General features: G+C 44.6%; 4 protein-coding genes across 4 annotated transcripts; 3 read left to right on the forward strand and 1 right to left on the reverse strand.

Moving 5' to 3' along the window:
* Positions 1-866: 866 nt before the first annotated feature.
* Positions 867-1,928, reverse strand: AOL_s00080g132 (uncharacterized protein; the record flags this gene model as incomplete). Its single annotated transcript, XM_011124507.1, has 2 exons — positions 867-1,832; positions 1,893-1,928. The coding sequence occupies 2 exons, from the start codon at positions 1,926-1,928 to the stop codon at positions 867-869; spliced, it is 1,002 nt and encodes a 333-aa protein (XP_011122809.1).
* A 7,264-nt stretch (positions 1,929-9,192) lies between these two features.
* AOL_s00080g133 (uncharacterized protein) lies at positions 9,193-11,761 on the forward strand (the record flags this gene model as incomplete). The annotated part of the gene is made up of 10 exons (XM_011124508.1): positions 9,193-9,224; positions 9,300-9,469; positions 9,565-9,674; positions 9,804-10,007; positions 10,091-10,171; positions 10,250-10,297; positions 10,371-10,440; positions 10,517-10,847; positions 10,918-11,285; positions 11,376-11,761. The coding sequence occupies 10 exons, from the start codon at positions 9,193-9,195 to the stop codon at positions 11,759-11,761; spliced, it is 1,800 nt and encodes a 599-aa protein (XP_011122810.1).
* A 5,196-nt stretch (positions 11,762-16,957) lies between these two features.
* On the forward strand, positions 16,958-18,054 carry AOL_s00080g134 (uncharacterized protein; the record flags this gene model as incomplete). The annotated part of the gene is made up of 4 exons (XM_011124509.1): positions 16,958-17,635; positions 17,714-17,746; positions 17,820-17,903; positions 18,013-18,054. 4 exons carry the CDS (start codon positions 16,958-16,960, stop codon positions 18,052-18,054), a joined length of 837 nt encoding a protein of 278 aa, XP_011122811.1.
* A 2,814-nt stretch (positions 18,055-20,868) lies between these two features.
* AOL_s00080g135 (uncharacterized protein) lies at positions 20,869-21,312 on the forward strand (the record flags this gene model as incomplete). The annotated part of the gene is made up of 1 exon (XM_011124510.1): positions 20,869-21,312. The coding sequence occupies one exon, from the start codon at positions 20,869-20,871 to the stop codon at positions 21,310-21,312; it is 444 nt and encodes a 147-aa protein (XP_011122812.1).
* Between the last annotated feature and the right edge of the window lie 2,470 nt (positions 21,313-23,782).

The following is a 23,782-nucleotide window of genomic DNA, read 5'->3' on the forward strand; positions in this document are numbered from 1 at the left end:
TTGGTCCCAGCATTGGGGTGCTTGAAACTCTTATCCGAAAATAGCCAAGATCAGATAGCATTGTCGGCCTAGTAGATTGGTAGCTATAGCTATATGCCTAAGAGTTTGTAATGTGGTCTACATGGTACTTAAGGCGAAACTTTAAGGCTACACACTAGAGGATGAAGAATTTTTAGAATCGTCTCTATATATTATCATAAAGACTTTGCTATAGTACTATAGTAATATTATGGCAATGCAAAGCAAAATGAATTCAATTGTGACGCCGATATGCAATGCTTAACATAACTTGAGAAGTAATCATCGTAGAAGAAGAAGAAGAAGAAGAAGAAGAAGAAGAAGAAGAAGAAGAAGAAGAAGAAGAAGAAGAAGAAGAAGAAGAAGAAGAAGAAGAAGAAGAAAGAATAAACCCGTCCTATGTAAACAAGAGCACCCGTAACCCATATGCATGCAAAATAATAAATAAGAAACAGCCATTCATCAACATTAACATTAAAAGGAAGAAAAAGGAAGCAAAAGATCTCTTAATATTGTACAGGACGGAAAGAAGAAAGAGTGAACTTTTCGCTTGCTTTGGACACCGATAACTCCGCCCCTAAGGTGTTCTAGAAGTGAAAGGGTATAATAAATGCTATGTAAAGAAGAAATATAGAAAAAGGAACCCAGCTTTAACCAAAGAAGAAGTCAAGACGGGTGAAAAAGATGATATTAAAAAGCAAAAAAGACTCGTTCGTACCCATGTACTTCAAAGGAGTTCGCAGTTTCTCCACCGATTACACTAGGCATCCCCCACCAAGAGACCCACTTTTGAATATCACCCCATAACCTCCAGGGTCACAAAGAAACCCCCATCCCGTTGCCTGAATTTAGACTCTTGTCATGATAACTTCTGGTGGTGCGATGATACTTTCAACGGAGATTGATCTGTGAGAACTGTGTGAAGACGGCCTGTTGGACATGCTCCTCTCTGGAGAATACCTTGACATCTCAGCAATGGCTACTCCAGCGGCAACAGCAGCGGGATGGGCATACCCGCTGCCGCTGCCGTGCAACTCTGGTCCAAATAACTCGTACCTCTTTTTCTCCGGTGAAGGAATAGACAGAATTGGGGTTTCCAGTTCCCACGGCCTGCAGCCTTCTCTCGCCGCTTTGCGTGGGTGCTGGTTTAGAGGATGATGTTGTAATACACTAGGGGAAACACCACGACCGCATGCGATTTGTTCGGCCTCGGTACGTGGAGAAACCATGGGAGTTGGTGGAGTGCCGGTGGGTTTGCGTTCATACTCATGTCGGGCTGCTTGCTGCTTGCTCCAGAATGTCTCGAGAAATTCGGGAGTAGCTCCCTCGCCATAATCCGCGGCGACTGCTGCCCACATATTACGCTTATGATGGTCGACGAGTCTTTGAAGTCGAGAATAGTCGACATCTGCAGGGTTGTCGAGAGGCCTGGCGCCGAAGCCACTTGGGGAGGATGTCCAGCTGTGATTTCTTCCATGTCCAGGTGAAAAGCTGCTTCTTTCTCTGTACCGAATTTCAGGGACGGGTGGAGTACCACCTGGGCTAGCGGATCTTCTATTGATATCCCCATAGTTTGAAGTTGGATATCCTGCAGTAGCGTAAATCGGACCAGTGCTCTCGCTAGAGGACATGGAAAGGTTTCGTCGGCGTCGGTTGCTACCACGTTGTAGTTGATGGAAATGTAAACGACAGGCAAGCTCTGTTTTGTTCAGTTGCAGAGCAATCTTTTTGTAGGCAACTTTCTCGGATCTCTTTTGTAGAAGATATGCTTCTTCTTCCTCAGACCAGGCTTTACCGCCACCAGTTGCTTGGCCCTATGAAATATATTAGTAAGAACATATAAAACGGTTCGATGTATGTTAGATGTAAAGTACCTTTGGCGAAGCTGTGTTAAGATGTTCGTATTCCATTTCGATAAAAATGTGGAAGAAATAAATGATAGAGGAAGGATAGAATGTGTTCTAAAGAAGAACAAAAGGTAGAGGCTATATAGATCGATGAGGCAAGATCTAATAGGCTAAGTCGGATAGAGAGAGTTTACGTATGTACCGTTGATCTAGGGAAGATACGTATGTTCCAGGCCGGATATGCGGGCGTCTCTTATACTCCGCAGACGAAGGCAAGATTTCAAATATATATATATTGAGATCCAAGGCAGCACGTTGAGAATTTCCTAAACCGAATGGAAAGAAAAACGGCGGGCTGTGAGCAAGATCCTTTGATTCAAGATCGTAAGGTCTAGCCTTGTGAATATATGTTAGGGAGGGAAGAGGAGGAGTATAATAAATGAGAGTCCGCCAGGGATATGTGAGGTCCTGAAGTGAGAGAGAGGAAGAAAGAAAAGCAAATTCTCAAAAGGAAAAGGGAAAGAGAGAAAAAGGAAGAAGAAGAGAAGACGCCGATCAGATATATAGAAAAGATAGATCTTTTTTTTTCGAAAAAATGGCCTGCCAGAAATTTATAAAAAAGGCAAATAAGAAGTTCCAATATATATAAAAGGTGTCGTTTTTTTTTTTTATAAAATAAAAAAGGCGGTTGAAAACCTATCGAAGGCTCCTGCGCTACTAGACCGGCTAGAAAGGAAGTGAAGATGAGAAGGCGGACAGACCAGTGTCACAGAACCAGCAAGGTCCCTTCTATTATAGTCGGGATTGGGAATCGGGATCTTGGTAGAATAAACGAGAATTGAAAGATTTCCTTGGGAGAGAGACGGGCCGACGAACTATACTTAAAGGCTTGCCCATGTAACAATCTATTTTACTGACGGCCACCGGGAATACCTGCATCGAGTGAACTTAACCTAAGTCCACTGCAAGTTAACCTGGAACTTGTAACTGGGCTTGCCTGGGAGCAGAGCACCCTCCAACAAACACCCCGGATTCGAGCGTTCCCTGGTGCGAATGTTTAAGGGATGTTTCTTTTTCCAGTCCAAAGAAGAAACTCCCAAAATAGGCGGGCGGGTTTTGGAGACAAGACAAGGAGGGATAAGAATCACAAAAGGAATAGCAGCAGAAGCAGTAATATTCTATAAGCAGCGCCGTCTTCTTCTAAGCCTTACTTGGCCCAGCCTTCGCTCAATCGAGTCGACTTTTGCAAAAATCGTCAATGGGAGGCTGTTTTGTGTGTGAGTAGCGCAGTTTGAAGTCTTGTGTTGCGCATGAATTAGGGTGTGGCGAGTTCCGACTAGACTGTGTCTGATACTGATACTGCCACCTTCTTCTAGTCTGATACCACGACCGAACAACGGCTTCTAGCTGGAGACAGGATACGATACGATACTGCAGATGCAGGTAAGTAAGGAAGTAAGTGCCAATCCTGAGCGGAGAAACGGTTTGTTTGTTTCCTGTTGTTATGTATCTGATGTTTGGGTGAGTATTTTTGGCCAAAGGAGAGAAAAAGTCTCTGATGTGAAGTGGGAAAAACAATAAAAAAAAGTTTTCCAACTGACGGCCTGGATGGGAAATTATTTTGAAATCTGATGAGAAAATATCCTCAGACTGGTTCTGAACCGATCTATTATATTTCTGAAAGAAGATTGCCAGACGGTGGCCTTTTAAGAAAAATACTGCCAGCCCGCCTAATGGTACCGAAACATACATGAAAAGGCGGCCCTTCGCCATATGCCGGGATATGCCCAACATTATACATCTTTTAACGAGGTCATCGTGCGTATTGTCAATTATAGAACCTGTCTTAAATCCCCAAAGGCTAGAGCGTCCTCTCTCAAAAATTAGGGCTCATACAACGATAGCCGGGTGTGGATCTGTGCGTGGAAATGAAAAGCAACCATTTGGTAAGTAGGCTGCGCGATTCACGACCCACAGATGCTCCTTCGTTTGCTGATGGAGCCAAAGGAAACAATGGATAGTGCTTTCATCAGACCATGCTCTCTTGATCATGACGGCTCCTAAACACCTTTAACATCTTAACAGTGAGCAAGTTATAGGGAAGTGTCAATACTTGAAGCAGATAACGACTCGGGGAGGCGGCGGCCTGGAAAGTTTTCCAGAAGCCCGCAAAAGACAAAAAAGGTCTTATGGAAACGGTTTTACCGCGGGAAGATTCAGAAAAAAGGGTGTCGCTCCCAAACACACACGGCGCAGCCAAGGCCCCAGATCGAGCTTCTGAAGCGAGAAACGTCGTCAGGAGCCAAGTGTAGCCCCACCGCCGACAATGCGGCGAATTGGGCTGCCGGATATAGCAAATCTAGCCTGACCACCAGCTTACTTTTCACTAAGCTCAGAGATATATTGCTTGTATCGGAGAATTTCGAGAAAAATACCTAGCTGTCATCATCACAATTCGACATTCCTTTTCAAGAAATCAGCGGCTGTGAAGCTGTCTTCAGATGATATTCATGTTGCATGGAGTAATGTTCCAGAGGCCCGCATCGATTGTTTCTTAACAAGCGGCAAAGTATCAGACATAGACAATGTTTTCTTCCATCTTGACTTCCATTGAATTAACCCCATTGAGGCGAAAATAGTACTGCATAAGATGCATTAATTAGTATGATTGTTTGCTGTTGGACTCGGCGGGTCCACGCTCTCGGTCGGTTAGATGCATGCATATGGCCTCAGATTTTCCTTACGGCTTATCAAGTCGAGGTCAGCTCCTGCCTCTCATAATCTCGAGTCTCAATTGGAAAACAAACAAACAAAAAAAAAAAGTGCCTCTACGAAGTACTCTAACTAGAGTGATTAATCACGTAACCTGGTTCAAGTTTCCAGATTCACAAGCACCATGTTTCTGTTTACGGTCCGCTTACGAGGACATTTTCATTGAACCTCCAAAGCAATGGCTATTCTCGAGAGATTCGATCCCCCAGCGGCTAATTCCCACCTCCATCGATCTATAGACCTGCATGAGCTTGCGTAACCCTATGGGGCGCCAAGATCGGTTACCACTGTTCCTGTCTGTTTCCATCGCTAGAAACAGCCAAAACTGTCGTTGGTTCGAATCCAGGAAATGAGGTCCTGTTGAACGGCTATTTGAATCGGAAGCGAGAACCTTGTGGCTCGATAATCAACTGACTCGTGGCAAATTGCTGGGTGAGCACCCATTCCAATTTTCATCAACCTGATGCTGAACCGCAAAATCCTGCTCAATTAGTGAGCCATCTGCTAGGTATTAATGTTTACTTGCCTAGAATGACCGGAAAACTGAACAGAAAAGTTTCGAGACTTACACTATGGCATGAAACTGGCGTGAGAGCTGTTTTAATATGCAGATGCAGGCTTCTCAAAAGAATTTTTGTTTACCTTAGAAAGTTTTGGCACCGCAGGACCTCCTGCAACCTGAAGCGCGTTTCATCTCCACCCTGGACCCGATGCGCCCTCTGTTTGGCGTTTTTCCTTCTGGGTCGGTAAAAAGGGCCCACCTCCTTAACCAAACCTTCTAAAACATTAGTCGCGAGACACCATCAGCTTTAATTCATATCTAAGCTCCAGAGTGCTGTCTCGGAAAAAATCTTAGCTAGGGAAATCTTAGCTGCACCTGGAGTTGGTTGAAGCTTACTCCCCTCCAAGCATTTTTAAGCATGCAAGTCGAGGCGAAAATTTATTGACCAACCCAAGAAACCAATGAACACTGCTATAGGTCTGCAGGGAGTGCCGCATATTACAACGTATTATACCTGAATCGCACACTGTTTTCCATCTGTTTGTTGAAGCTTGTTTGTGGCTGCCAAGCCTCCAGGCATCGGCGGATCTTTGGCACCAAATGCATCAAGCCATGCATGACCTCACATGCCGTCTACCCGTCCTCTCTCTTAATCGTCATTTCGCTATTTGCCAGATTCAATCACAGCTCGCTTGACTGAGCTCATTAATCAGCCTTGACTACAAGATTGCACACCATATCCACTCTTCTGCATTTCCGGCAAACTTTCTCGGGTCCGATAATAAAATCTTTTCGATCTGATAATGTCAGTTGATTCGGCATCGTACGGGGGGGACGCGGAAATTGTTATTCACAACGGCAAATGCCATTGTGGCCTCGTCCAAATAGCTTTCGAGGCTCCACCGGATCTCATTTTTGACGAATGCAATTGTTCAATCTGCTACAAATTAGGTACCATAAAAATTTCATATATACACTCCCCTCGTTGAAGTTTATACGTCGGCTATTCCTTCACAAGCTGAGTACATGCTGAACGGGAAGTTTTCTCTATGAAACGGCAAGAATAGGCTTGATTGGTGTAGATATCCCAGCTTCAAGACTCATAAAGTTTGAAGGTAAAGAGTATTTGAAAGAATACACCTTTAACAAGAAAATCGCCAAGCATTGGTTTTGCGATAGGTGTGGTGCGTCTCCACTACATGTTCCACGTTCGAATCCCAACGGATACTCTGTGAGTCTCAAGTCCTCTTTCCCGGTATATAAAGAAGTAAATACCGAACAAACTTTCTTCCGTAAGCATTAGGGGTGCTTTCGTAAGCTCTTTCATTTTCACTGGAAAGAATTCACGAGATGTTTAAGATCTCAAATGCTAAAGCGCTTGGCTATCCCCGACTGCCGTTTTTGAGAGGTGTTTTACTTATTCTCGATATATGCACAGATCCACTTGCGATGTCTCGACAAGTCAACCTTGAGATCGTATAAGATCGTTCCATTCGACGGGGAAAACTGGGAATCTACCATTTCGAGAGAAAAGGCAGCGCGAGACGAGGCTTTGCAAAGGATCTCAAACCAACAATGAAGGAGATGCACGGGATAGACGGCTTGGCTGTGTGAAGAAAAACCGCAGCAAGCTAAATATATATATAGCTCTCAGCTGCTATATGATGTTCCGGTTCCTTTCACCTTCTTAAAGAAAGATTGAATCCTACGTTTCTATAGCAAGCCGGTTAAAGTTGATCAACGTTCGAGAAAACAATGGAGCTCGAGCATCTGGTAGACACTTTGACCACAAAGACAAGGAGCTCGATGTATCAGATCTGCTGTATCTAAGCTCAACTGACCAATTGTCAACCGTTAGCCTGCTTCACATAGAGCTTGATCCATGAAATTCAATATATCTTCCCGTAATTCATTAATACATTTGAATTTACCAAGATCTTGCCGCTGTTTATAGGACCGTGTACCGGTACCTGAAAGAGTCTCATATTGCACTTAAAACACAGATCCTTCTCCACCGACGTATCAATTGGTTCACACGCAGCAACTTTAAGCTAACTTTGGAGCTGTTTGGTTCCGAGCACGCGGCAGAACCTCGATACATACATACACATACGCATGCATTGTGGCTTGGCCTTGATCCAATAATGGATGCGTTTCCGGCCTTTCAGGTCCCAAGCTTCTTTCAAAAAACTCACCTTCTCCTTCCGTCATTTTGTACTCATGATCAGCTCTGTAGGTGAAAGTTGGCTATTCCTTCCCAAAGACCTACTAGATCGTCGTCACCTGGACTGCCCAAGCCCGCATCGACGTTGTATATCCGCGACACAAGGCGTAAACATTACCTCTCAGAAACTTCAGCCGATATCATGCATGAGAGGGCGTCGGGGAGATCAACCTTGAAGTTCCGAGAGACTAGCTAGCTAGGTCACAGATGTGTAGCACAAGAATCACCGCCTGTTCCCCGATTTTCGGAACACAGTTTCCCGGCTGGGGCGTTGGCTCTTGGATGCGAGTTCCTGTTTTTTTGGACTGCTGTCAGAGTCGACCTCCCTTATTGAAAATTCTTTGGTCATGCACGCCTGCCGAAATTTCGTGCTCCAAACCGTTAACCCTAGCCTATCAGCTGCCCTAGCGACTCATTCAGGAAACATCATATGTGTTCCTTGAACGAATTACCCATTGGATAACGCCTCGCATCTCAACATGCAGCACATACCTGGTTTATGTACGTATTTAGGCAGACATCCCGGGAAAAATTGACTTGTGCTCTAGAGCTAGAGGACGGACATGCGCCCATACAGACCTTTACTATTTAGTCATGTTGAGGAGGTTACGAGATTAGTCAGTATTTTACTAATATAACCGCATCGTTATTTTTTATGTATCTGTTTTTATTTTTACTTCCTGGTCGACAGCTCGAATACTTTAATCAACCAATATTATTTCGAATGTTTCTAATTAATGGTGGTAGGAGCTTTAATATCAATCATATTTAATATTTGAAAGATTATTTCAAGAGTTTAGCAGCTTTCGGCCTTTAGACTTATCCCGGACAGAATGCAATCAAGAGATTAAGCTCCGCATTCCTTAAGTATTAAGTGCATGAATAAAAATAATGAGACAACTATTTTCATCTTTTGTGAAGTCCTTAGAATGAATATACGATACGAGTCAGGAGCCAACCGCAACTATCGTGATGCATGATACTGAAGCCGACTATTCAAGGTATATTACTGATAAACCCAGCCCAGCCTTGAGTGTTTATGTATATCAATGAAGGATTATATCCGCTCAAGCTCTGAATATCGAATGCTATTTGTCAGAATTTAAGTTGCTATCGACATATCAATGCCGCTATTTCATTCTAGCTTGCCAAAAATATATATATCTAGATATCTAATCGCGATATCGAATCGATGATATCATATGACCATACGACCAGAAGCTGTCTAATTGCCAGAGCTGTGTTGCGGGCCACAGAATTACAACAACCTTCAAGTCCACAGGTATGCTTCCATGAATCACTTCAATTAGTATCAATCAAGGAGCGAAATAAACTTGTACATATGGTCCATAAAACAAACTCGTTTTCAATCCTTTGGTTGTAATTTGCTCAGGGAATCCTACTTCTGACGTCATGGGTTTGTAGTCGCTCCACCTTTGCATATTATCCTGCAGCATCGGGAAACCGTAATCGATATCTTGGAATAGGTTTCCCTAGAAATCCCGACTGTGAAGACTGGGGGAAAAAAGCTTGATATCTGGGTTTATATTGGAACTTGGACGCTTAAATCAGATACCTATTTAGTGCCACCAAGATCCTCGGCTGGAACCTCGGTTGGTTTTTATTTAAAAGTCCTTTTCTATCTGCAGCTGTTCCTGATCCTCGAAACTTTGTACAACCATCGATCACTGATAACAACAATACAACACATTTCGAAGTCAAAATTACCACATTTTTTGAACGAAGTTCATTTTCTAGATTTTGGCCACTTGGGGGGTTGAGCTCAAAATAAGAGGGTTTTAACCGGGTTTTCGGCTATCAATATCAAAATGGTAGGAGATGGCTCCGAGACTCATTCGAGGTAGGTAGTACTTGTCTATCAAATCCAAATTATCCCGCCCTTTATGAGATCTAACAAACCTTCAACTCCCTACAGCGCAGCCCGCTCCAAATCCCCTATTAAGGTGCAGGATGAGCTCGAATGTGCCCTCGCAGGCAAGGCACTTTTAAACAGTCCACGATTCAACAAAGGCAGCGCCTTTACCGCGGAGGAAAGGGATGCTTTTCAACTCAATGGGCTCTTACCTACTGCCATTCATACTCTAGGTGATTATATATACCCATGAATCTAGTGTTCCGTATTTTAAATATGGGTTGAATCTCCAATAGCTTGGCTATACAAAACCTAACCAAATATATAGGCCAACAGACGAAGCGAGCGTATGAGCAATATCTATCGTACGAGCATCCCATTGCGAAGAATCAGTTCTTACAGAGCTTGAGGGATCAAAATGAAGTTCTTTTCTATCGTGTAAGTGGACTCCGTGGGCACAAGCTGTAAATATTGGAGGATATCGGGGGGGCGGCTTTGTGATAGATCTTAGGATCAGTTGAATCCTTCAATGACAGAGCTGATCAAGTCTTATAACCTCTTCAATAGCTTATCTTGGACCACCTCAAAGAGATGTTTAGCATTATCTATACCCCCACCGAAGGTGATGCGATTGAACAGTATTCACACCTGTTTCGGCGACCCGAGGGCTGTTTCTTAGATGTTGAGAATATTGATACGGTTGACGAGGTTGTTGGGCAATGGGCTCATCCAGATGATATAGACTACATTGTCGTGACGGATGGAGAGGAGGTAGGGTTTCATTTAAAAGAAGTCATCATTCTCGAGTTTTAGGTGCAGCGGTCGGGCTAACCATACATGAAACTTCTGAGTAGATACTTGGTATCGGTGATCAAGGGGTTGGAGCGATTGGGATTTCGACTGCTAAGTTAGCCCTGATGACACTCTGCGCTGGGGTATGTACCTAACGGTTGTTTTGTAAGGATTGTGGGTTGCACGTTTGGGTAATTAACCTGACAGCTTTCTCGAAATAGATCCATCCAAATAGGACTTTGGGCGTGGTTTTGGATTGTGGAACAGATGTAAGAGCCATTAATCTGTAGCCGGCTGTTCCCAAAGTTGAAAATTGAAATACTAATGTAGGAGACATTGTAGAACGAAGAACTTCTCAATGATGACCTATACCTCGGGCTTCGACAGAATCGTGTACGCGGGGAGAAATACGGTACGCTACACCTAATAATTCATTCCCATAGTTTAGGTCGGAGAGGTCGACAAAAAAAAACTAATATTGAACACAGATGCCTTTGTTGAGGCGTTCATCAAAGCTGTTAAAAAGCACTACCCAAAAGCTTTCCTCCATTTCGAAGATTTCGGGCTTACGAATGCACGTCGACTACTCGAAATATACCGCCCGCAGCTTCCGTGTTTCAACGACGATATACAAGGTACCGGTGCTGTAACTCTTGCCGCAATCATGTCTGCAATATGGGTGTCAAAAGTGGAGCTGAATGATATCAGGATGTTGGTTTACGGTGCGGGTAGTGCTGGAACGGGAATCGCGGACCAAGTCCGCGACGCCATGGCAGAGATAGGTGGAGTGGATAAAGAGGTGGCGAAGAAACAAATTTGGTAGGAAGATTACAATCTACAAAAGCCAGCTAGCGGTATACCGTGGGTGCCCCTACTGACAATATTATAGGCTGGTTGACAAGCCTGGAATCTTAACATTATCCCTCTCGGACAGCCTAACGAATGGCCAAAAGCCGTATGCACGTCCCAACGAAGAATTCTCCGATATCGAACATAAATCTCTCATCCAGGTTATCCAAAAGGTAAAACCACACATATTAATAGGCACATCCACCCACAAGGGCGCGTTCACGGAAGATGTAGTCAGGGAAATGTCGAAACACGTGGAACGACCTATCATCTTCCCTCTTTCGAATCCTACAAAACTCGTGGAAGGTCAGCCGGAGGATATTTACAACTGGAGCTCCGGGAAGGCTTTAATTGCTACTGGATCGCCGTTTAAACCCGTCGAGTTCGAGGGAAATAAGTATGTCGTAGGTGAGTTCACCCCGGTCATCGCATTCGGTCGATAAATTTCCTTTGTTGAAACCACGATTTCAATTGGCTTATGAGTGTTGATGTGCATAGCTGAGTGCAATAACGCAATGATCTACCCTGGAATTGGACTTGGCTGTGTTCTTTCTCGCGCGAATACACTTTCTGACGCCATGCTTATTGCGGCTGTCCACGCTCTCGCGGCCGAGGCGCCGGCATTGAAGGACCCGAATCAGGGCCTCCTGTCGGACGTGAAGGACGTTAGGAAGATGAGTATGAAAGTGGCCTGTGCAGTTATCAAGAAAGCTGTTGAGGACAGAGTCGCGACAGCTAGTGACATTCCAGCAAGCCAGGAGGAGTTAGAAGCGTGGGTAGAGGAACAAATGTGGGACCCTGTGTATCGGCCGTTGAAGAAGGTTCATCCAGGCACCGCATCGAGGGATGCAAAGGGGCAGGTTGGGTCGAAGAGCAGTCAGTAAGGGACCCGGACGGACAGATATTCTGGGGTTGGGACTAGCGAGGAGGCAAATATCTAGCAATGGATTGTCATTCGACCAAAGGTGCCTAGAGCAATACCCTATTCTAATTCTAATGGAGTCTTTTTCCAGATGATATCCCGTCCATTGAAAATTAATTGCATTGCATGCTGTAGTGACTCTTCTGGGTAAGGTTATAGCAAGGCTTGATATTGCATAAGAAAAACTTGATGACACGACTGTGTAACCAGCCGCACCGGAACGTTAACGTTATCAGGGAAAGGATGAGAAAACAGCATCAATGGGGAAAGGCCCCAGCCACTGCATTAGCTTCGGCGGCCCAACGTGCACATGATGCTTCCAGCAGGCCCGTACTTAGCTAAGTATGTACGTGCATACAAACATGGTCAACACAAATAACGTGTGTTAATTTGAACGGTAACATTTGACGACAGAAAACTTGCAAATAGAAATTCAAGCCGAGACTCGAGCTTGGCGGAGGAGTATCCTAACTTTGGGTACTTGGATTGAGTTCGCGAAAGGTTAATATTAGCATCAATAGACGGAATCTTTGTAATCTCTGACAGAGAGCACGCAAAACAAAAGGAAACCATAAGACTTACAAGGTCAAAGGACGCTGGAGACGAATTTTGAGGAATGTAACCAGGGGGGTACGGTGCAGCCAATCACGAGCTCAACGTGGATGGAAGCTGGTATGTATGTCCGCACATGGGTCGTTCTTTTGATGGCCCCACCATCCGTGAAAGGAATGGATGGGAACTCAGAAAAGGTGTGGTTGGCTGACAACCAGCATGCTCCCTGGGAAAAGACGCCACCATGGTCGAGATCGAAGAACGAAAATCTGGCCGGGATCAAGCTCTTTGCAGGCATAATGACAAACCTCAGCCCCGCTTTTTTCTTGTATCATCGCCCCAAAATGCAACGTCGAGAGAAGCATTGGGCGGGAAGTCTTAAAGCTTGTGCTATGCGGAGGTGAGTATGTTTAGATATTGAGGAACAGGTACATCTTTCCTTTCACTACATACATATATTCTTTTAATTCGGTTTCAAGTTGGAACCAGTTCTATGGCTAAGGTACGCAGACGTCGGGACATGTCGACACATTAAAGACGTCACCGCGGATATCCTTTTCACGTGCCTTCATCAGAAATCTGGAGACCAGATCGACTTGAACTCCTCCGGCTCCACAAAAAAAAAAAAAAGTACCCAGACCCTGGCCAGCTGGAACGTTTACTCTACATATTTACTTACATGCTTTATACTATACTTTCGGTCTGCTGCTACATAAGTATTAATCTAGTGGTGACGATTGCCCGCTCTTAGTTACTGTTGCTCCACTTGCCTTTTCGCTTCTTAGCCCCGCTGTCTTTCGAGATAGGAATCTTAAACGGTTATCGACGACGATCCTCTACGATACCATCTTCACGGCGCAAAAGCTGTCAAAGTATTAATTTCCCTAATACTCGGCTAGCAAAGGCTGCTATTTGCCAGACCGGACCTCTCGAAGTTCCAGAATTAATTCGAAACGGGGTTCTGCAACAACTGCCCATCTCGTCAGCCACCCACAAACAAGTCTTCCAAAGTTCCTCTACCCTCGATCCAACCGTGTCGACGTAGACATACGCCCCTCCTCACCCCCCTTCCCCTTCCCCTCGTCTACCCCAAGGAAGCAGGCCATATCATTACCGGACCAGCCTCCTTCTCGCTTGATCTAAACCTTATCGTGCTAGTTTGCTCGGAACCGAAATTAAAAGCAGGTCATCCAGCATACTGCCTATTGCAAAGATCGATAAAATTCCTTTATCCAGAAAGCCTGCTGATAGCTGCCCGGGTCGGAAGAGTAGACTCCACCCAGCAAACTAAAGTTCCTCTAGCTCTGGCTGCAGCTGCAAAGACGCAACACCCGCCACCCGTCTATAACAAATATCACGAGGATTTTCAAAGTTAGTGTAAGTCTGTTTTATTTTTTTTCTATTGTTATACCTGATTCTTCCTAGATTGTTTCGTTTGCGAATGGCCATGGTTATCATCTGATTTGCAGTTGGAGCTTATCTTCAAGCTATTGTTCGAAAGAAAAGTTAGCTAAACAGCCTTCCCTGCAACCACATTCATTCCCATGGCTTGGGGGGGGTTTAACGTTTTATCGATAAACCACCATTTTAACTAGCTGTTTTGCAGAAGTTATCGTCATCAGAAGCCTTTTCTTGATTTTTATGTATTATCATTTCAATTCTCCATCTTCAGAATCTGGAAGAAAAACATCCAAACAGAGTCGTTGAAGCTGCTCCTCGGCAGTATAAGCCGCACGTTCCGCCACTTTGAAGGTTTTTGATTTTTTGCTTGTTTTCTGATTGTTCGTCTTTTCTTATTTCTTCCCTGCTTTGAATCCACTCCTGTCGCAACCTCACCTAACCCTGCGACCCAGACCTGTTTTGCCATCGAGCGAGGACTTCCCGTTTGTGGCTTGCTCTTGTTTGCAAGGAAACAAGGAATTGCAAAAGGTTTTTTTTATTTATTTTTTTATGCTTATTTGTTTTACTCTTCTTTGACATGAAAAAATAAGGAAGGGAAAAAAAAATTATCCAAGCGATAATACATATTACTCGGGGAAAGAGAGAGAGAAAAGGACTGTTGGTTATCGATTAATCAGTCGCAGCAGCCACTTAATCAGCCGTTCAAACATTACGAGCATTAAGACTCCAAGGTTTCTGTTTGGTGGTGCAGCACAGCTGCCCAGCTTATTCGGCAAGAGAGGCTGTGGCCGACGCTATTCCCAAGCTAGTACTAAAGACGGTCCCAGTCCCAGTCAAGTCCCAGCCCAGCATCGAGGACAGGAAGAGGAAGAGGTACTTAACGCCTGGGTTCCTTTCCAGCGGTCGCAGCGCAGCCCAGTTACTTGAAAACTTCTCCCTTCCCTTTCTTCTCGCTATCTTATCCAATCCAGCCAACCGATTTTTGGCAATTTCTTTCCCCTTCCAATATCGTTTCAAAACGGTGGTGCGTTCCTATAGGTTCGCGGTTGTATTGTATTGTATTTGGGTCTTGGATTGTCTGGTCGTCCCTTCGTCATTATTGGGATATCGATCGTATCGTATCGTATACATACTAAGTACGTACATACATAAGTACATACATACATACATACATACATGCGCAGTATAGTATACAGACATACGGATACACAGACATTACAATCTCTCACACTCTCACTTTCTCACTTTCTCTTTCGACTATCACCCCTCTCTCTATTCACCGATTTGATTCAAAACTTGTTTAATAAAACTGTACCGGCGAGCAGGCCGAATCAGAGCTTGGTACCTGGCGGGGACAGCTGCTGCTTGACACAAGCAATTCCCACTTTACTCGGACTGTCATCATCCTCGTTAATTTGCGGATTCAATTCGCAGTCGCAGAAAACCAGCTTTATATCTCCGTTCCATATCGGGGACACAAGCCATATCGTCAGATCTCCCATCGAACCGCCACTTTTCTGCTAGTTAGTGCCGTATCCGTATCCGAACCGAATCTTTTCATACATACTTCGTTATACATACCATACCATACCATATCATTTGTCACTTTTCCCGCGCCTTTGTGCGTCTCGTTTACGTATACACTTACATACCTGACCTTATAATACTTACTTGCACACCCACACGCCTGCACACACACACACACACACACACACACATACTCGAGTCTTGATATCAGTTCAAGCCTCTTTGTTTGTTTTTATTTTTGTTTTCCATTTTGGTTTCCTATAGTTGGACATCGATATCGATCCTCGAGGCGCGAAACTCGAGCAATTCGAACTCGATTCGATATTCACCTATTCCGATTATTTACTCTTATTCCTCTGCCCTTTGGTCTTTGTGCGAGGCTGCATTCTTTTCAATCCTCGATTTTCGAGTTCGAACGTTCTCGTTTCTCGTTTCTCTCAGCCCTCTTTCTGTCATCCGGACCACCCGTCCACACACAGGCCCCGGCGTGTGCGAGTGAGTGGATTGTATCTTTTTGCTCTGCAGCCCAGACTAGCGGTACTTTGCCATTGATTCTGTTGGATATCACGGCCGAACCCCTCAAGGCTCCTCCCCTCCCCTGTCCCCACCGTTCCCCCTCCTCTTTCTCCTCCCTCTCGAGCTGTTCCTGTTCATCCACCTTTTGGTGTGTTTACTCGCCGCTGAAGCTCGGTCAGTCAGTCCAGTGAATCCACCCACACGACTCACTATCACCCACCACCACCACCACCACGAACGGTTTTTCCCGCCTGCCGCAGGTATCAACTAGTGGCGCGTCTGTTTCCTTCTGCCCCGTTGCATCAAGATCAAGTTCAAGATCAAGTCCAAGACCGGGAGGAAAACCTTTAGCTCTTTTTTTTTTCTAGGAAAAAAAAAAAGAAAGAAGTGAGATCACCAAAAAAAAAACCCTCAAAGAATAAAATTCTCTTTACAAGAATTTCACATCTTGCTTCATCGAAGGCAATAAAAAAAAAGAAGAAGAAGGGAATCCACAGCTTTTGCAAGGCGGAAAAGTATCCGAGCCGATCGAATTCTTTCTGACAGAAGCGTTGGGCGACAACAACCTGACCTGTCCGACCAACATCGTTCCCGTCAGCTGCGGACTGCCTGGGCTTCGAAACCATCATCTTCCTTACAAAGCCAACGGTATCGCGGAGAAGGGTTCAGCCTCCGAGTCATCTGTTCCAGCTACCTATTTTCCCCGCTGTGGCTTTTGATCCATCTGCCCGCAGCGACTTTGCCTGCGGAACATGGGGTGTCGCTGGATCGCTGTCATTCCATCATATTGACTTCACCGGCCTCGACTGGCTTCACGACTCGAGGGTTCAGCTTCAAACAGTGCGGTCTAGGACATCGCCTGTTTCTTTTTTCGTTTTCATTCGATTCGCTGTATCTTCTTCTTTTTTTTTTTTTTCTACCCCTCCTTCCCTCATTTCTTCTTCCTTTTCCTTTTTATTTTTCCCGTTATAATTTCTTTTCGTTAGTTTTTCCCTGACAGTTTCGTCATTTTCTTGGATATTTCCGGCCTCCATTATCGGCTTCGAAATTTCTAAAACAACAGCTTCCTTTCTTTAGCCGCTGGAGAAAAAGAACCACCGTAACAAAAGGGGTGGAATCATCGTATAGAAGAGAGAAGAAGAGAGAAAAAACAACCGTCAATATGAGTTCTGACTGGAATAGACAGGCGTGGCCATATCAGACGGCGGAGACTATGCCAAAACAACCACGGCCCATCAAAGCCCCTCCACCGGAAGAATCGACTTCCTTCTTTTCTACAGATTTCGCAGATCAGAAACACTATGGCGGTGGGGATGGTTATTCGGCTGCCGACTCAGATCTACATCATGGCACAATAGACCCGTCGCAAATGCCATATGGGTCAGGTCTCAGGCACGTATCCGAACATAATCCATTAAGCATCGGCCCGCCGCAGCATCACCAGCATCAACCGTTACAACCCATGCCTCATACCTCGCACCAACCTGCTCATACCCTGCAACAACATCCGCCAACCCAGACGACACCACAGGCACAGAATGCTGCACCGCCGGCGCCCCAGGCACCACAGGCACCAGCTCCCAAAACACCTACGCAACCGAATCCGAAGAAGAGGCAGAGGTCTACCGGTGGGTCGAAATCTGGGGCATCTGCAGCTGGGGGTTCGGCCGATCCTGGGCCTTCAGGCTCGCCTCCGAAACGTTCGAGGACAAATACCGCGTGGACACAGCAAGAGGAGCAATTGCTGAAGCAGATGAGAGACCAGGGCTCTACGTGGAGCGAAATCGCGAAATCTTTCCCGTCAAGAACAGAAGGAAGCGTGAAAAAACACTGGTATAAGGTATGGAAATATGGGATTTTTTTTTTTAAGAATAACCACCCTCACGCGCGACGGTGCTGACGAACCATCACTTTATAGGACATGCACTGGGCAGAATTTAAGGAGGAAGAGGTAAGATCATCTGACCTCGAAATTTCTAGATTCGTCTACGATATCGAAGGCATCGGCTAATATGTCCCTATAGAGCGCTCAATTATTAGCGGCGATCAAAGAATACGACGCGAACAAGTGGAAGTTTATTGGACAGAAATTAGGTAAACCTGCCAAGGTATGTAGAAACTAGAAACTGCGGGGCGATGTGGCGATATCGCTATCACATATCACTATCACGTCAAAATGGGGTTAGTTCGACGGCTAATTTGATAACCTCGTGATAGGCTTGTGAGGCTCATTGGAAAGAGAAGCTGGGCGGGAGATAGATATTGAAACATCTCGACACAGAACAACACGTATACATCCACAATAACTTGGTATACGGGGAATTTTTATGAACGAAAAGGAAAATAATACGGATTTTATGACTGTTTGTGAAAAACAAGAAAAAAAGTTATCATCACGGTTACGAAACGACATATCCTCACGAAACACACAAATACACACACATACGCGCGCACACACCAACTCCTTCGAAACACCTATTTAGAAGGAGCATATCACCTATATCAGAACGACATTCATTGCGTACATCAACCTACAGAAACATCCTGAACAATACGACATATCTCTCTCGTGGCTATTTAAGCTACTTCCAAATTTGCTTTCGTACTGTGTCGGAACCAGTGGTCCCCATTAGCGTTTCATCACCTCTCACCTTCGCTTTGTTTTACAGCAAAAAATTCTTATCGATCCAATCTTCCTGGTTATTCTTTTATGTTTCGGTTCTAATTGGGCGCATGGCATCTTGGTACTCTACCTCGTTTCCTTCAACTTCAATAAGGTCAGGTTATCTGTTTATCGCTTCCACGTCTGTCTTTTTTGCGCGCTTCTTGTAAGGGTACGTTTTTTGGGTTTCTTTTCGACGTACTTTTTTTTTCTTTCTTATCATTACATTCATGTCTGAGTAACAATGGGCAAAATGGGCAGTGGAATACTGGGCTAGGAATAGGACTTTTGGTTTCTTCTTTATTTTACATTTTTTTTTTTTTTTACATTTTCTTTATCTTATTCTCATTCTCCATCTTCATCTTCATCAGCAACATCCATCTACTGGGACTTTTACTGCGGAAGGGGTGTCCGCGAAATTTTGGCGGATTTTCCAACTTGTACACAGCATTTATTTTCCGCGGCCGTTCAATTCTTTGTAACTTAAGGCTTTTTTCCTACTTTCCCTTCTATGGATGGATTTTCTTATTATCTCCTAATTTCCTATGTGATGCGGATGTTTATGGGACCCCCCCAATGAAGGCGAGAAGGAGGTTTACCACCAGGAGAACATGCGGCATAAGATGCAGTGATGGAGTTAAAAGGTTGAGTATCTCAGCCTTCTTTTAAGTTTTGTTTTAGTTTTTCCTGCTTTTAGTATACCCTTATTCTTCTTATCCTTTCCCGTTCCCTTTTCTCGATGAATCCTATCCAGCTTTTTCTGTTCGACTATGTCCAATAGTTTCAACATGCATGTCTACATCAACTGTAATAGCTAGCTAGGGGAGTCTATCGTTTTTTTTCTTATTCCTCCGCGCGGCCATCTTTACGCTTCTGAGTCTACTCTTGTCTTGGTCACGCATATAGAACGCATTTGCATAGCTGAAATGTTAAACCCCAAATCAATGCTTCATACCTTTTGCATGAATTTGATCCCAATGGATCGGTCTCAGTACTAGTACTATTATCAGAATATCCCAGACTGTGTCTTTTTTTAAAGTTATTAGTGCTAGTAAGCTCACAGGCCGGCCTAGTCCCTCTCAAAGAAGGGGGGGATATATAAAAAAACGAACTGATGTTAAAATAAGCTACGACACCAATGCATTGACAAACCTACATATAGTAGCGCTGGACGGCTACCTCATCTACTTCAAGTCAAGTATTCCGAGGTAATATACTAGCCATAAGTTCAAAGGTGGGACCCTTTAGATCAGGCTTGCCCTTGATATTGCTTTTCCAATGCACGCCACACAGCTGCCAACGGTACTAATATATACTAATATACTACATTGTATGCTCCCCTCTTTTTTTCTTTTCTTTTATGTACTATGAAGGTGTCAGGTGTACCTTTGGAATGTATATGTATCTATTGCTCAGTGCCAATATTATAGCGTCTGGGCTTGTAAGTATAATTATAAAAAAAACGAGGCCGCCCTGTGGCTGGGGCAAAGAACCTGCGTCGACGGTTATTCTAGAGCTGCAGGTATACATACTTTTGGAAAGGTACCCAGTACTTCAAATGTATATTTACCAAACAGTGAAATCGAGTGACTTCTATGATTGAATGATGCATTTACAAGTGAATAGATACTTCTCATGCGAGCCGGACCAGATCTCAGGCTATTCCAGGACCCAGTCGACCGGAACTTCCATACAATTCAATTAATGCTAACAGCCCGAGCGCCTGGAGTTTGTTGGGTCACGTTTTCCCAGCTAATTTTTGTGTTGTGCCTTCCTTTCCCCTGTTGCGAGACTGTCCTAGAGACTTGTTCCATCTTAGGCTTTTTCAACCTCCACGTTTAATCTCGCGCCGGCCTCCATCAACCACCGGCCACCCCTCCTTTCCGACATCCTCTCCCATCGATCTGGCATCGAGCGAATCATCACCCGACCCGAACGTTTGCCTAGCCTATTTCCTACGACCGGGATAAAGTCCGATACGTCTCCAATCAGCATCCCTTGACTCAAAAAACCGAGCTGCAAGGATCATTTTTCTCACGAACGTCACGAAGAAAAAAAACAGCTCGTCACGAAAGAAATCCCATCGGAATTGGGCGAAACGAGAACAAAAAGTGGACAGTATTGGTCTAAAACCATTAGCTATTAGCCATTAGCTAGCTAGCCAGCTGCAGGATTCATCGAACATCTCGAATCGAATCGATCCACATCTACATCCTACATAAAGTCACACACAAAAAACAAAATACCCCGTCGTCTTGTCATCTCAAAGTCAAGGCAGCGAACGAGGGGAGGTTTAGCCAAACAGCAGACAGTAAATAACGGAACTCCCGCCGTTCACACGCATATACGCACGCTTTACATTAACAACCTTTATTCCCATCTACCGTGTCCAATCACAATCTCCCACAAAAATGGCGGACAACGACGTCGAAATGTCGTCGGCACCCGACGCTCCAAAACCACAGGGAGCTCCAGTACCCTCCCGTTCTATAGAAGGATGGATCGTTCTGGTTACTAATGTTCATGAAGAGGCCGGCGAAGAAGACCTAAACGATCTCTTTGCGGAACACGGCGAAGTCCAGAACTTGCATTTAAATCTGGACCGGAGAACGGGTTATGTCAAGGGTTATGCATTGGTAGAGTATTCGACTAAAGAGGAAGCGCAGAGTGCCATTGATTCCATTGATGGGAGTAAGCTGTTAGATCAGACGGTCAGTGCTGATTGGGCGTTTGTAAGGCCGCAGGGGGCGAACGCTAATGGTGGTGGTGGTGGGAGGGGAAGAGGGAGGGGGACTCAGGGAGGTCGGAGACAAAGGAGTACGAGCCCTGTGAAGGCAGAAGGAGGGGAAGAGTAAAAGGGATTGAGAAGCCGAGGTGGGTGGGATGGCGAAAAGAAGCGATGAGAGTAATGATGACCTGGTAGAGGCTCTGCCTCTTTACAGAAAGAGAGAGAAAGGGAGGACGGCCTGAGATGTATGAAAGTGGGTCTAAAATACCGTCAATAGATGGTATAGACGGCGAATAGCAAAGAAGGGAGGCAAACAGATGGTTTAGGAATGCCGTTGATATCGCGTTTCCTGATATCGGACGGTTGCTTCCACAAGGCTGAAGCTCCACATCCTGCCAATAGCCTGTATTATCATCCAACATCTATCAACAAAACCAACTAGCCAGTCATATTTCGACGTCAACAATTGGCTATCCCACTCCCAACCTAATATCCACCTTTGCCTGTTTTAATTTCAACGTCTCGTAAATGAATAGAACCCCCCGACAAAAAAAAGGTTGTTACACAAAACCAGTACTTTTATTACATCTTAACAGCAAAAGCAGCCGCTAGCTATGTACCCACCTTATGATTTGAGGCCAAAAAAAAATCATGTGTCGTTCGTTTCCCCGCCGAATAGGAATGTGTGATTGGAGGATCATATGCGACGGCATATCCGGCCATGTCTGTTTATGTTGTAAATCAGGCAAATTTAGGAGACGCCCGTACGCGTGAGGCTTGAAATAGCAGTGAAGTAGGCGGTATATAGACGGCCTGCAGCATTAGTGCCTTAGGTTCGCGGGCTGGAACAATCCTCGTGGCCTAGTTCCAGGCTGTCGGGTCTCCTGAATGGAATAGAATACGGTATTAATCGGCTATCAACCAGAGTTGCACAACGGGCAAGACGGCTGAACAATGTATCGTTCTATCTGTGGTGAGCTGACGGTTACATACGCCACAAGGTTTAGTTCTTAAGACACAGGTGAGTTATAGCGACCGAGAGTGATCATAACAAGCCGTGATCCAATTATAAGTCCCGTCTAAGAGCCCAAAATTCGGCATTGTCGAGCTAGCGGCGACATTTGAACTATTACAAGTGGTGGCGTGAGGCTTTTGGATGTTTGCTCTATACAATGAGGACTTGCTTCGACTTAGCTTCTGATAACATCCTCATGCATGCAAGTTGGAACGATATTGTATTATTAATCATACATTAACAAGTTAACATATCGATATGGTGGTCGAACCTTTGAGCATGTGTCATCGCCTGCGCATCCGAAATACAACTGTGAAATTCGAAAGTTCTCTTTGATCTTCGAGAATACGGAGCTCTACTGGCTAGCTATCCATATGCTGTGCCTTCGAAGCGCAACAATATACAAGGATCATGGCTAACAGAGCCTTGTTTCTGGAATATGACGATGATTATCAAGGATTTTATTGTCTCCTTGTCTATTACATTAGTATTAAACATTTATCTATATAGCTATTTTATCAGACGAACCAAAACGTTGGAATTTGAAGAGTGATATCGTAAGCTCCTAATCCGGAAATCGAACTTGTCCATACGACCCTTACTGTGCCGCTCTTCTGCAGAAAGAGCTTTCAAGAAAAGCACCAAAACCTGGAAATTTTTGGAAAATGAACGGTATAGCGATGAAAAGATTCGCAATTACTATCAATCATATTTTTAGGGATCGAAAAAAAACGCTTGTTTTTGCCTTCGTTCGAGCAAACCGACCTTGCTCAGCCATCTCATGTATGTACATGTATACGTATAGACGGTACCGCGGTACGTTCTTTGTGTACCTTGGGAATACTTTGCATTTGCATTGATTCTCGATGCAGGATGCATATGCCTACATGAATCGCAAACCTAAGATTGGAACGTTAGAGCTAGCTCGTAGGAAGCTGCGCATGACATGAGGCGGACTCGATCCGATCGGTAGGAAACATCAGGCATTGAACTTGGAAACCCTTCCTTTATGTCATCCTACGTCTGTTTCTTCCGAGCCCTTCTCTTAAACGCTTTTCTTGAGAAAGATTTATTTTTATTTATTTTAATTTTTAGAGGGTGTATTGTACCTGGAATACGATGGTCTAGAATTAACACTGTGGCGTTTTCCTTTACCCCTACAAAATCGTCTTCCCGTGCGGCGTAGCTAGCCTTCCGGGCCGGTATCAAACAAGGGTTCATTTTAAATCGATAGTGGGACTTTGGTTTCACTGGAAGCTGTGGCGACGGCCCGATTGGCCTTTTTTTTTTTGTTCGAGACGTTTCCCACGCGGTACACGGGAGCAGGCTTGAAGGCCGTGCGGATTCCACTTTTCAAGGATCATGATTGAATATTGACATATGATCTATAATATAAGTGAGTGGTACATTCCAGAACTCCCCATTTATGAGATAGACATATGTCACCCCACGATTTGCAAACTAAAACATCGTACGGCAAATAGCTTTTTTTTGACAGATATTCTATAATGCAAGTATTCTGATGTTCAGCTGGTCATGGTGCAAATAGTGGAGACTTGACCTCGTGTTGGTGCGCTAGCGT

This window comes from Orbilia oligospora (genome assembly GCF_000225545.1).
Source record: "Orbilia oligospora ATCC 24927 unplaced genomic scaffold scaffold00080, whole genome shotgun sequence".
NCBI lineage: Eukaryota > Fungi > Ascomycota > Orbiliomycetes > Orbiliales > Orbiliaceae > Orbilia > Orbilia oligospora.